The following is a 14,415-nucleotide window of genomic DNA, read 5'->3' as shown; positions in this document are numbered from 1 at the left end:
CTCAGATAACCAATCGTCCTCATCACGTAGGAACCAAGTTATCATCCTTCCTAAATATGACCAAGAACTCTTCATCACGTATGAGCATTGTCATCCCCTGACCAGATCTCCTCATTATGTAGGAGCCATGTCACCCTTAGACGACCTGAACTCTTAATCACGTATGAGCAGTGTTGTCCCCACCAATAAACCCATCAAATTAAAAAATCAGAGGAAAAAATGGTTATCTTTTTCATCTTTGTCTTATTCTTGTTAACATAAGAATGTGCAAAGAGGGGCAGCTGTAGACAGTTGTTTTTATCCGAGTCTAAAAAATATTATTATTGTTATTATTATTATTATTATTATTATTATTATTATTATTATTATTATTATTATCTAATTACATATTTTGTTACATGCCCGATGTTCAAGCCCAATTACCATCAGCCCAGCAGCACAGCTACAAACCAACCAACCCAGAGCCCAATTAATAACCAAATACAAGCCTAGCAGAAGCCCAATTTCGGATTAAGCAGATACCAACCCAATAGCCGACTCGTTTATAGAATCGACTCGACCCAGAGAGGACCCGAACTGGCCCATAAGCAAAATTAGGGTTTTAACCCTAAATTATTTCCAACGCCACCAGTAAGTAGAATCCGAACAGTCCACCGGCACGTGTGAGGCACGCGTTCCTCCAATCGGCACGTGAGCCGTTACTAAGCCACCGACAAGCCATTTCCAAGCCACCACCGACATTCCTCGTCATCATCCACTTGCCAAACATCAACCAAATCTCACTCAAATACCAAATCCATTAAAAAAACAAATCAAGCCAAAGTCAAAAAGCAAATTAAATCCCTAAAAATCTAGGATGATTTCACCTAATCCATCACTAAACCTAAACCCACATACAACCATAAATGAAGAGGCATTTGGTGAAAAGAAAATATCAGAATGAAGGAGGGGAATCATTCGGTGAAAATAGAGGGAAAACAATGAAAGGAAAAAAAGAGAACATCATTCGGGGAGGATTCGAACTAAAAAAATATAGGAACTGGGAAAAATCTAGAGAAAAAAACATATTTGAACCCAAAAAAAATTTATAGAAACAACCTATCATTCGTATAAAAAGGGAGAAAATATCCACCTTCAGCAAGATCTAGTTGTCGTTTGTCTCACTAGAGTGGATAATTCTTCTTCGAATGTAAAGTTTTTACTTTTAATGTATGGGGTTTCAAGTTTCGATTTTGAGGGTGAAAAAAACTTAAAGGTTGAGAGAGAGAGAAAGAAGGGATTTGGGTTTAGCATACTCATCTTCATCACCGATCTACGACGGTCGGAGAAGGGATGGGGTGGCCTCTGTTTTCCTGGTTTGTTTCCTAAAAACCTAAGTAAAGAAATAGTGAGATGGGAAGTAGAGAAATGACACAGGGAATAGGGGTCCGAATATAATTAGGTTTTAATTAAACCTAAATGCATGGAATAGGCATGGGCCTTAAAATAGGAAAAGTCCAAATTTAGGAAATATGGGATAATTGCATGTGAAAGGTCCAATCTTTTGTAACATTGTGATTCAGCAATTGTATGGAATTTTAGTTATTTCAGTTTTGAACTTTTACCTTTTCAACTCTTTCATTTTCATTATGTTATGTGTATTTGCCTCCTTTATGATATCTTTTGCATTTAATATATTATTTTAACAATATTCATTTTAGCCCGGGTTGTTACTTAGTGGTTTATTTCCATCTTGGTATATATGTTTCACAACATTCACGTTTGTTGCTAAGATACTTGTTGGTTTTATTATTTGGTTCCAAAAGTTGCCATTTTTCCATTGTGCTCACTCATTTTCATGCCTTGATAAGTCTATGCCATTTTGCATTTTGATATTCCATGCTCGCATATTCTGGATTAAATCCATTAACCTTCATTATTTTATGTATATATTTAGCAATGCACACATATGTGCATATATATTTTATATGTATATTTTTAATTATTATAAAATATTTTTTATCCAAATAATTTCAAGAATGTATTTGTAGAACGGGCGTGGAAGTATCACTTGATAGAAGTGGTACAATCTGATATGACGTTCGAACGAAATGGGACTTGAAATAAATCTAGTTTATTTTACTAATTAAATTTTTATTCAAATATTGCAATACATTTTTCTTTAAATGGCAATTTATATTATTTTACGTAAATATTGACTGTAAATTTATATTTGATTTGCATTTTATCGAAGAGGGAATATTCTTTACGGATAATAAATAGTCGAGATAGGTTTCCCGACGGAGGACTGCTTATCTCGAGATTTCTTTCCAAGTTAAACAATTTTCTCTAAATTAATTAACTCGAAGTAAATTAATTACATTTCAATAAACATATAATAATTTAACTTTATATTTGATTTGTAATTTCCACCATTTATGACAACGTGTAAGCGATTCAGTACCAGTTTTGGGCGTTGTGGGGTGCTTACCCTTCCCCTCACGTAACCGACTCCTGAATCCATTAAATTGAATCTTTTGTAAATGCATACCATTTTTGTCTTAAAAAATGATTTTTCTTAAAATTATTTTTAAAAGACGTTTTTAGGTATTCGACCTACCTAGCCCAAAGGTCGATGGTGACTCATTTCAATTTTATTCAAATCAATTCCAAATCATCAATTTTCCAAATTAAAGTCATAATCGTTTTTTAAAACAATATTTAATTTTTCACATGAAAAATAGTCATGACAATATAATATGACTTACTTATCATAATGCTTGCTGTTACCTCGTTCCAAATTATTTGGTACACGCTCAACTGAAGATACTTTGACCTATTACGTTTGGTATAGTTACTTTGGTTGTAACCCACTCTTACGAGTGTTTTAGGCCCCTCTGTCATTTATGTCCCATTACGGACTAATTCCCATCATTACAGATCATCCTTAACTTTTATGGGCAATATCGAGGTCAAATCTAACCATCCAAAATGGGTAATATCGATACTATAATTGCAATATCGATGACCTAGGATCAATTATCGATACCCCCATGAGTATCGGCACCAAAAATGGCTTTTGTTTGCTAATAAGTGACCTAGAATCGATACTGTAGGGGTTCTATTAATACTCTTCCCCTCAGTACCGATACTCTCTGTTATAAATGCCTAGATTTCATCCTAGTTCATCCAGTATCGATATTGTTCATCCAATATCTATACGCGAACCTATAAATTCCTTGTTTAAGCTCAAGAAACACCCAAAAATCATCTCAAAGGTCTTAGTTTGGTTCCTAATATATGCTAAAGATTTAAGAAGTTACTTAAGATCATAAAGTGTCATAAAAACACATGTTTTACATAAAAATGTCATCTAATCAGGAATCAAACATAAACCCTAAAATGATTAAATACTCAAATATTAACAAATAATTATGCTTATGAAAGCTTTAACACGGCAAAGGATTATAAATACACTACCTTGATGTTAGAAACCCGAAATGAAGCTCTTTTCTTAACATGCTTTACTTCCTCCCACTCTTTTTGAACTAAGATGATTGCTATCCCCTTTCTCTAGTCAAAAAGGAAAGTTATGATATTCTAAACATAAAGGATGTTTCTGGAGGGATTAGAGGACAAAATATAAAGCTCAAAGGGCTCAACTTTAGCTATGACACTTGGAGAGGAAGAATGAGAGTAAAATGAGAAGGAATAAAGAAATGAAGAGAATAAGAAGATGAAAAGAGATAACAACTCTCATATTTTAAAAATGGGATAATTTCACATTTCGCCATTCCCCATATTTCTTCTGTTAAAAAATCCCCTTTTATGCTAAATAGGCCCAATTCCAACCAATTAAGTCCAACTTGGCCCAAGGACTTTAATCATGAAATCCTTGGGGCCTACATACCTCTCAAGTAAATCCAAAACTACTAGTTTAGAATTGGAGGTGTTATAATAGTTGTCGCCGTTTGACCGTCAGAATCGTGTGGGATCGCGATTTTCATCATAGGGTTCCTAGGTATAAAACGTCGATTCATCGTCGAACAGTCGTGATTTCATTGGGATTTTGGTAGCCGATGGGAGGTGAGGTCGGGTGGAGCTTCGTTGATGGTAAAGGGAGGTGGACGATGTGCGTTTAGAGATTGAAATGAAGGTTTTTAAAGTTTTGAGGTTATTTCAAATTTTTTTGTTTTTTAAATATAATTTTAAATTTTAAACAAAATTTTAAAATTACTAGATTATGGTATGTGTTACATAACGGAGGAATTAACGTCATTGATGGGGCGGATACCTAAAGTGGTAATGTTTGTAGCGTTAGGCATCGAGACCATTCAAAAAATAGTTTAGGCGCCTATTAGTGAAAAGTACTATAGTTTGGGCACTTATTTTATAATTAAGCCTAATATAAACTATGTTTTTAACCTTTATAATCATGATAGAAAATTATTTTAGAGAGATGTAATATATTTTGTGACCTCTACAATTTATTGGAGACTATGTTGTAGAGATAAGTTTTGTTTGGATGATGGAAGAGTGTTTTGATATATATGAGGTTTTTAAGGTATGTATAATGGGTTTTTGGATGCAAATAATTCCATATATTTTTACTGTACGTGGTCTCTACGTTTATAGTAGAGGTAGGTGTAATACCTTTAAATTTTTAATATCATATTTAGTTTAGTTTTAACATTTTAATATCGAATATTAAGATAAATGTTGATAAAATATGAGTGATAAAGGATTAAGAGAATTAAAGTTGACCCCCTTATCAAGAAAGTGTCAAATGGGAGGGTAAGAACTAAATTGAAAGAGTTTCAAAGCTTATTAGGACAATTTGATAAAATAAGATAAAATTCAATTTTTAAAGAATATACATGAATTAAAGGATAACAATTATGTTTCTACAAGTTTTGGTGTAATTGGGGTCCAAATGTAATTAATTTGAAGAAAATACAAAGTTTGTAGCAAAAAAGTTGCTTTAAAATCTTACAACTCGAATTATAATTATAATACTACCTGTCATAAATTTATAAGCATAGAGGTAATAAAATGAGATCAAAATAGAATAAGATATACACAAGAGATGAAATTTAATGTGGTCTAACTCTGCCTACCTCCAAGAATAAGAGAAAAATTCATTATAGACGTAAATATAAAAAAAGAGTACAAATGTATAAAATCCCATATATCTTATAATTTGGTATACCCAAAACTCTTAATGCATCATTATAAAATTCATATCTATAATTGAGACCCATTATAAATATATTATTGTATTCTTTTATATTTTATAGTATAAATATATTCTTGTAATGTCACACGCCAAATATTAGGTTAAAATTTGAATTAAGTCTTCAATTTTCTTAAAAGTTAAATTGTAGGGTTAATTTGAATAAACACTAGTAGAAAAAACCCCTTTAATGACGAGCATTGCGCATCATCTATGGGTGCGGATGACACACATTTGCCTGTTGTTGAAGCCACCGACATGAATTTCAGATAACGCGCAACTGTGTGTCATAAATCTATGACGCGCATTTATGACACATATTTATGACGCTCATTAATGACGTTCATTGAGTGTCATTGAAGCCCCCGTCATAAATTAAGATGACACACATTTGTGCGTCATAAATTTATGACACGCTTGTATGACATACATTTCGTAAATTATATATATATATATATATTAGATTGACAAATAATTAAACTAAATCACATTTAATGCCTCATAATACTAAATATATATATTGTATTATGTATAAGCAATCCATTTGCATACAATATATTCACATTAAGTTATAAAAAACATTGTAATCATATGTCGATACAAAATATCACGGCATAATGAAGTTATACAAATATGCCCTCGCCATCCGGGCGTTTACACAAGAAATCATCATCAAGTTCTACTAAAGGGGAGTCTTGTGAAAAATCAAAAGTAGCATGGTATTCCAACATATCATCAGTTTCACCATTTGGTTCATACTTGTACATCTTACGTGGTGTGAAGCCGACAACTGAAAAATTCACACCTTGTCTACCTAGCAAAAAGAACGCAACTTGGAAGATTCATTGCATACTATTAAGTCTATTAACTAGTTAAGATTCTGCAGAACTTTGATAAGTTAGAAAACTACTAAGTGCAACACAATTCTCCCAAGTTTCAATTCATACCTTCTGCATATCTGATCCAATAGAGTGCGGTAATGATCAAACAGTAGCCAGATACCATATCCAAGCTTCCAGTGCTTTTGCAACTTGTATTTCAGAACCATATTGTGTCATTGAAGCACTAGCGCTTTCTGGACCATATTGTGTCATTGAAGCAGTGTTATTCTCACCATCAACTTGATCATTATCATCATTGGGAGCAGGAACTCGCTCTCTGTAAAGACGATATTCAGGCAAATTGAAATATGACACATGAACTAGACAGACTAAGTTTAGGGGAGAAAATATGGAACTAACATGATTCCTAAAATTTTATGAAGCATACCTAGGCAAAGAAGCATGATGTATTAGAAGTGGAGTACTTCTTTCACCTTTACCATAATGTTCCTTCAAATGTGCAAATTGTCGTTTGAATCGCTCAACGCCACTATTTGATTGAAAAAATAAAAAGAATACATATTTTTTCTTTTATAATTAATTTTATACAACATATTTAAAGTTTGTATTAATTTTTTTGGGGTTAGGACAGGGAGGGTTGGGCTTTTATTTAAAATTTTAGGGTTGTTAAGTGATGAGTTAGATTAAAATCTAATGATATTGGGGTTGGGTGAAAACTCCTAACTTTTGGGTCTGGGCCAAGACGATAAAAAATCTGACCCGGTCCATGCTGTTGTCATCCCTAATCTCCTCCCCTAATCTTAGAGAAAAGTTCTAGATAATTGAGTGAGATAAAAATTGTAATCATACCAGAGGGCCTTCAAGGTCACTAAGAAGCGTGTCCCATATGTGGAGACTGTCCGCAAAGTTGAATTCATGTATCAAGAGCAAAGTAATCCACCTGAATGCGTAAAAATGGGGGTTGACCTGTGTGATATTTAAACACAACAGTTAGCATTCAAGCCCAACTAATTACCTTGACAAGCTGCGGAAAACGACAAAGGTGTAAGTGTTCAAAATTTTGCAGGTAAAAGGCAAGCATGAGTCAAGATATAAAAGATGTTTAAATTTTGCAACAATATCTTCCTTTATTTGTGATCTCTAGATGACGCCAAAGCTCTTCATCATGTTCCTTCAGAAGCTGTGACAACCTAGAAATTGGGGAACGAATTCCCACATTGTTGTTGTCAAGTTGCTGGCAGAAATGATCACGAAATCCACTCAATAACTCAACAAAACAAAAGAATGTGTCGGCTTCATGTTATTCTTACTGAAATTGTAATTGGTCTATGGCTATATGTTGGCATAGATACTCCATATTTGGTGCATATGATATATATATATATATATATATATATATATATATATATATATATATATATATATATATATATATATATATATATATATCACCAAGTTGATAACAATATTGATAAATGAACATTATCGTACTGTTTTTCAATTATCGTACTGTTTTTCAAAAGTTGTAATCTATTTGAAAGTTACTGTTTTTGTTTAAACTTTTTGGGTATCTTGGGGCAAGAAAATGGATGGATTTGATGCAATGGAGTTGCAAACAGAAACAAGAAAATCATGGAAACCTCCTTTCATATTCAATACATGAAAATCAAAACAATCGCATGTTAGAGATTTAATTAAAAAGAACTGGGTGGGGGACAATAATGAGATCTTACCACTATTTCCGCATCAGGGTCATTCTTGAATACATAAAATAGAGGTGCCAAGATTTCATTCATTCCTTGAACATATCTTATGCCCGGATTTAACTTGGCAAATACGATTAATATGTTTCTCATTGCATCCTGAACAAACAATATGTATGTAAGTCTGGAAATTATTCAATACATATCTAAACTTAAGTCCAAAGGGGTGAAACACTAAATTCACATGAAATAATAAAAGAAAAGAATAAGATGGTTACATGATTAGATTTTGCAAGCTGCGAGTCCCTAGAGAAAAATTAGTGTAAAAATTAAAATCAAGTCAATAGTTCAGTGATCTTTTACTAGAAGATGGTTACCTGACAAAGTTTAATCGGAAATTAGTGTAAAAATTAGATTACAACATCAAGATATTCTTTTACTAGGTCTCTCCACACTTGCAACTGAAGTGCAAGTTTTGAAGCACATGATATCTTTTATCAATGTGTTTACCTGTTGCACATACAAGACAACCTCCAAGCGCATAACTGAGTTTCTCTTGAAGTATAAATAGACGTGAACAGGATTAAATGCCCTCAAGAAACTTGCATCATGCTTAACTTGAATTGTTCCAAACTTCTGTACACTGAACAAAATTACAAGAAAGGTAACCGATATCATCAACACTTCATCTGCAAATAAAGAAAAGAAAATAAGGAAACATAATAGTTAATGACTATTTACCTGTAATAATATAGAAAATCATAAAGGAACATAAACCATAGGATGTAAAGGAGGGAAGGTAAAAGAAAAAATGCCATATTGTTTCTAATACATACAGATTTAACATTTAGCTAGACTGGAAACTCAAGTCCGACTAAAGTTTAACTATCATTACAAACAGCACATGATCGCGAAAAAGGCAGCTGCAGACACATTCAAGTTAAATTATGTAAAAGATTCCTAGCCAAAAAGGTCAATTAGAAACAGGAATGTCCTCTCTAACAGTATTTACTAACAAACAGTGAAATGTGAGTCAGCAAAGCAATAATGTTTTATAGAATTGATAACAACATGGAATAACAGCTTACTTTGTTCAATTGCACCAACTCCAACCTTCAGACCACCAACAGAAGACATAACTACAAATAAAAATGCAAAAGTTATCATCTAAAAATTAAAAATGAAAAAATATTTAATAAAACCGTTATGTTGTATTCTACCATAGCATGATTCTGTAAACAAAAGAGATGAAAGAACGGTAACACATAAAAACCTGACATTGCTGGGGTAACAACCCCATCAGCTATTACAATAGAAGTGCCAACAAGCACTAAGACCAGAAGAAGTTTGTTTAGAGTCAATGGAGTCTCTAGTCTCTCCTTTATTTTAAGTGATCTCTCGAGCTCAGGAAACGACACCTTTAGCATTCAAACCAGATATTCGGGTATCTGATCGAACCAGATTTGGGAGAAAACTAACCTTAGCATGCCGAGAAATCAATTAGTACAAATGCAAAAGTACCACCTTCAAGAAAAAAACAGCAACAAATGATGTAAAACAGTTGACAAGGAATATATACTTAACATATTTGTTTAAGGCTTACATAAAAGAATGAAATATCATAAAATACAGCAACAAAAGATGTCAAACAGTTGACATGGAATTAATATTTAACATATTTGTTTAAGGCCTGCATAAAAGATCATAAACAATGACTTGATTGGGATTGAGGAACATCTGGCATACCTTCACCGTCATTATTAACCCAAAGAACAATAAGGACATATTTGACAAGCGGAATCACGAGTAGAGTGTATAGAACCAGTGATAGTTCTCCAATAACATCTTCATCTCCATTAATAGGTGCCTTGATAAATATCACACTAAACGTATATAAAGGACTTGTTCCAACATCACCAAATACAACACAAAGAGTCTGAAACTCATGTATTATTATCCTTCCTATACCAAAGTCCTGAGATCAAAAGTCAAGTACACACATAAAAGTAAGCTGCAAAATTAAAGCACATTAAAAAAAGGTATGCCTCAACACGATAAAGTTAGATTCCAACCAAATTCGATTTTTCAAGATTACAAATAGATGATTGATTTATTGCATTAGCATCATCAAACAAGAACAATATACCTCGTAGTCACTTCTATGCGCGCCATGTACTTCGAGAGCTTCAACGTCGAAAGAATTAACGCGCGGTTTGGTACGAATCAAACGCTATACAAGACTATCCTCGTCTTTGGAATCTACTCCAGCTCCATATGACACATCTGTATTATCTTCCTCGTCCTCGATCTCAGATTCGTCTTCGCTTGGGAATACCCAACGAGATTCCAACGAATCCATCGAGCCTGGTCCTACTGCTCTTCTGATCTCTCCTCCTCCTCCTCTATCCGACGATGAACCTCCGCCGGCCTCCTCCGCGATTGAGAAAACAAATGATTCATAAGAGATTCGATGAACATCTGTTTTTTCTTGGGAGATTTTTTATTTTTTGAGATGAGAGATTTGGACACACATGTATGTCGGGGAAGAAGCGGGAAAGGATGAAAATAAGGGGGGAATTAAAAGACAACTTTTACAGATGACACACAATTAAAACTGTACTCCGTGTTTTTGCAAATTTTTTGGATTATGACTATTAAATATGACACACATTATTGTAAGTCATAAATCGTTTAGATTTTAAAAAAACATGACATTTTTTTATGATACCCATGTTTTGCAAGTCATAAATTAGCGTGTGTCATCGTTCGTGTGCCATTAAAGGTATATTTTCTTGTAGTGAAAATTAGAGTTTAAAGGGCTAGATTGGAAGTTTTAGAAAGTTTGAGGATATTTTTGAAAATTTTGAAATTAAGAAGATTATATGTTAATTCTAGTAAATCGAGTACCAAACTGAGTAAGCTAAAAGTTTGGAGGTAAAATTGCAAAATTTTAAAAATTTTAAGGTCAACTTATAAACCCTAAAAAATTTTGAATTAATTTTTTGAAAACTAATCATAGGAGAAGAAAGAGGTATAAAATACAATCATTTTGGCATATATCTTATCCCGAAAGATGATCAGTGACAGACAATGAGTAGTTGTCGGTAATTATCAGAAAAGCACAATGACAAAAGGTGAACTATTTAAAAATTTATTGACAAAATCGATATACACTAAAGTTTAATGCTTAAATGTCGTCATTTTAGACATCAATAGTTGTCACAAAAATGATGTTGTTTTGTCTATATCATCATAATATCATAAATATTTGGTACTATAATTAGAGAAATTAAAAATTCAATAATATAAACGATACACTACCTAAAATTATGTGATATATGATATATAGAATTAATATCTTATATATTCGGGCTCCAATCATATGTAATAGACTTTCACTTTGCTTATATAACTTCGGTTCGATTAATATACTTGTTATAGACAAATTCGTTTTAGATTTTTTGTTTAAGAATTTAAGGTCCGAATAATATATAAATGTTGTGTAAAATAAAATGTCACCTTTTATATTTTAAATTTTTTTGGTTATTCTCCAGTTTTAAGACTTCGCCCTAATTAATTTGGATCGATCCGGATAGCACACTTAACTTTGGTGGATGAGTCCTTCAGTGAAATTTTTTTACATACACAAGAACTCGAACATGAGACTTTTAATTTAATAATTTTAACCTTTAATTTTTTATATTAAATTGACCCAAATAAATCGAAAAGCCCAAAACTCTGTTGTTTTTAATTGAAAAGCCCAAACTTCTTAAGGACGCCTACAATCTCTTACAGTGTTCCGCGCCACACAGAATCACAGCCAAGCCCCGTCCTCACTCTTAAAAGTTAAACTGCTGCGTACAACTTCGGAAATTTCATCTAAAAAACATCGGTAAAACCCTAACCTCTCTCACACACACTCGCGCAATGGAGTTTTGGGGTAATTTTCTTCTCTCTCCTTCAGTCGATCAGTTAGTTTTTCTTCATTCTTCTTTTAGTTACGAAATTGGCTGAAATTAATGATCATCATGCATGTTCATTCTATTGGTTTGTTTCCTGATTTTCCCTTTTTTACTATTTATTTTGCTTTGAAATTTTTTGTTCTCGTTTCTTTATTTCCCCACTTTTGATTTAACTTTCTAGGAAGATTGTTGCTTCCTTTTCCCCCCAGATAAATATAGTCATTTTGATTAATTTTATGGGTTATTTCTGATAATAAGATTGCGTAGAATTTCTAGCACAATAAAATGCATTTGGTTCTGTATTTTAATTTGTTTTGTTGCTTCAACTGTTTCGTAGGTTTGATTTCACGTCTATAAATAGAAAAAAAATATTTTAATTCTGATGAAACGTTAATGCATATTGGGAGGGGGGAGTGTACTGTGAACTGTGCTTGATATTCTTGTTGAATAGTTATTTAATTGTAGTAATAGTAAGGGATTGTTTACTTTGATTTGGACTTCCTTGTGGTAACCTTTTAGAATATGTTGTAGTTGATTTTCTAAAATGCATATTTGGGATTTCTTATTGGTTTGCTTTCACTTGTTATGGCATCGTTCAATATTTCTGGGTACATTGAATTATGAACCCCCCCCCCTTTTCCCCCCACACGCCAAACACACACGATTGTCCATTTATAGTTCATTTGGCATATGTGTAGGTGTTGAGGTTAAGAGCGGACAAAATTTTAAGGTCGAATTGGAGAATGATGGAAGTAGGATTCTGCATCTGTCACAGGTTATTAGCGAGGAACTATGATTTCCAAACTTATTTCGACTGTTGACAATTTCATCTCTCTATTAAAATTGCCGCTATATAACTCCCAGGTTGCTCTTGGTGAGGTGACTGGTGATAAAAAGAAAGAGAAAGTAGACGAAAACATTTGTATCTACCTCAAATTCAAAAATGAGAAGTTTGTGATTGGAACACTTTCCCAAGAGAAATTCCCCCAGATACCATTGGATTTGGTGCTGCATGACAAATTTGAACTGTCTCATAACTGGAAGAATGGTAGTATCTTTATCACTGGGTATTATGTCGATTCAACTCAAGGTGGTGGTGAGTCATTCTGCTAGTAGTTTCTGTTAATTTGATATTTCTTAATACTAATTAATTTGAAAACTATGTTTTGACTTTTACTTTACAGATACCGAGTCTGAAGAGGAGCTCCCACAACCTACAATTAATCTCACAAAGCCTCATGCTACAACATCTGATCCTTCTGCATCACGTCTGGTCAAGATTGTGGAACCAAAAAAAGATGAAGTTAGCAGCGATGATGAGGGTGAAGATGATACTTCTGCTGAGGATGAAGAGTCCAGTGAGGATCAGGTAGATGTCTAACCATTAGTATCACACCCGGCGAATAACCTCTTTTTGGTTTTCTGTGTAAATCATAAAGCTGAAATAGTTGAAATAGGGTGTTAAACTGTTAATAGCATTTGGTTCATTAAGAAAGTAGTTTCAAATGCATCTTAATGCAACTATCCTTTTGGAATATCACGAAATTGAGTCTCCACTTTCTCTTGCTTGGTCCTAGTGGGGGTTTATTTTGATGCAGTTGTTTTTATTGTTTTTTTCATAACTGGGCTAGAATATGGTGACTGCGATTCTGAACTATTGTTTTAGGATCCTACCATGCCAATTAATGGTGAGAAGGAAAATGATGTTGATACCAGCAGTAATGAGGATGATAGTGGAGAAGAAAGTTCTGATGAGGATCAAGAGACACCTGAGAAGGTAAGCGTACATGCTTTAAGGACATCAAGGAGCTTCAGCACTGAAGCTTTTCCTTCGTCTTTCTAACCACCGCTGAATGGTTTGGCCTAGGCTGGACCAAGCAAGAAGAGGTCTGCAGAGTCGGCTAGGAAGTCCCCTGTTCCTGAAAAGAAGGTGAAGCTTGAGACACCTCAGAAGACAGGTAGATTTACCACCATCTCCGCTTTTCTATAGACGTTGATTTCGAACTTGCTAATGACTGGTCGTACTATCAGTTGTACAATTCATTCCTTACCTCTCTTCAAACACTATTATTATTATTACATTAAAAGAGTTTCAAGTTGTCTGTGCAGATGGCAAGAAAGCAGGTGGACATACTGCAACACCTCACCCCTCGAAGCAAGCTAAAAAAGCTTCAGCTGCTACTGCTCAGGCGAAGCAGACTCCAAAGTCTGGTGGTTCATTCCCTTGCAAGTCCTGTGGCAGGTCAGTTCTTTCTTCTTTGTAACTATTTAATCCCAACGCAATTAACTTATTGATCATATATTTGTTTTAAAAACTTGGAGTAGGACATTTGGCTCTGAGAATGCTTTACAATCTCACTCAAAGGCAAAGCACGGTGCTGCTGCCGTGTAAAAATCGAGTGGTGGTTGAATATTTTGGAATGGAGGAATGGGGCCTTATGAACATTTAAAATGTTTAGTTTGAAGTAGATGTATTTGATGTAGTAGTGTCGTTAATTGCCCTATGTTTCAGATTGGTACTTGTTATGTTATTTGCAAATAATTAGGAAATGAACTTAACTACAACTCCGTTCTGCTTGATTGTTTCCATTTCGAAGCAAATTGACCGTAAAATCATCAATATGCGCGATGTTTAAAATGTTATGAAAGTTGCATATAAAAAATTATGGAAAAATGTAATTTCTTATGGGTTTTTT

At 33.6% G+C, this 14,415-nt stretch overlaps 1 protein-coding gene and 1 long non-coding RNA gene across 3 annotated transcripts; one reads left to right on the top strand and one right to left on the bottom strand.

Annotated features, from left to right (window-relative positions):
* Window positions 1-8,427: 8,427 nt before the first annotated feature.
* LOC120214547 lies at window positions 8,428-9,091 on the bottom strand. The gene is made up of 3 exons (XR_005524882.1): window positions 9,031-9,091; window positions 8,846-8,896; window positions 8,428-8,446 (listed from the first exon to the last, which is right to left on the bottom strand). It is a non-coding gene; the product is annotated as an uncharacterized LOC120214547 (long non-coding RNA).
* A 2,511-nt stretch (window positions 9,092-11,602) lies between these two features.
* Window positions 11,603-14,215, top strand: LOC120214456 (histone deacetylase HDT1-like). Of its 2 annotated transcripts, none has more exons than XM_039212343.1 (8): window positions 11,603-11,697; window positions 12,418-12,494; window positions 12,584-12,815; window positions 12,904-13,088; window positions 13,386-13,496; window positions 13,587-13,677; window positions 13,829-13,961; window positions 14,045-14,215. In XM_039212343.1, the coding sequence occupies exons 1-8, from the start codon at window positions 11,685-11,687 to the stop codon at window positions 14,109-14,111; spliced, it is 909 nt and encodes a 302-aa protein (XP_039068274.1). In that variant the 5' UTR covers window positions 11,603-11,684; the 3' UTR covers window positions 14,112-14,215. The 2 variants fall into 2 exon arrangements, with proteins under 2 accessions (XP_039068274.1, XP_039068273.1); XM_039212342.1 differs by having other exon boundaries at window positions 13,817-13,961.
* Window positions 14,216-14,415: the final 200 nt, after the last annotated feature.

Source organism: Hibiscus syriacus, unplaced genomic scaffold (genome assembly GCF_006381635.1).
Source record: "Hibiscus syriacus cultivar Baekdansim isolate YM2019G1 unplaced genomic scaffold, ASM638163v2 tig00110065_pilon, whole genome shotgun sequence".
In the NCBI taxonomy this organism is placed as follows: Eukaryota; Viridiplantae; Streptophyta; class Magnoliopsida; order Malvales; family Malvaceae; genus Hibiscus; species Hibiscus syriacus.
Note: the sequence above shows the minus strand (reverse complement) of the source record. Positions and strands in the feature narration are given on the sequence as shown.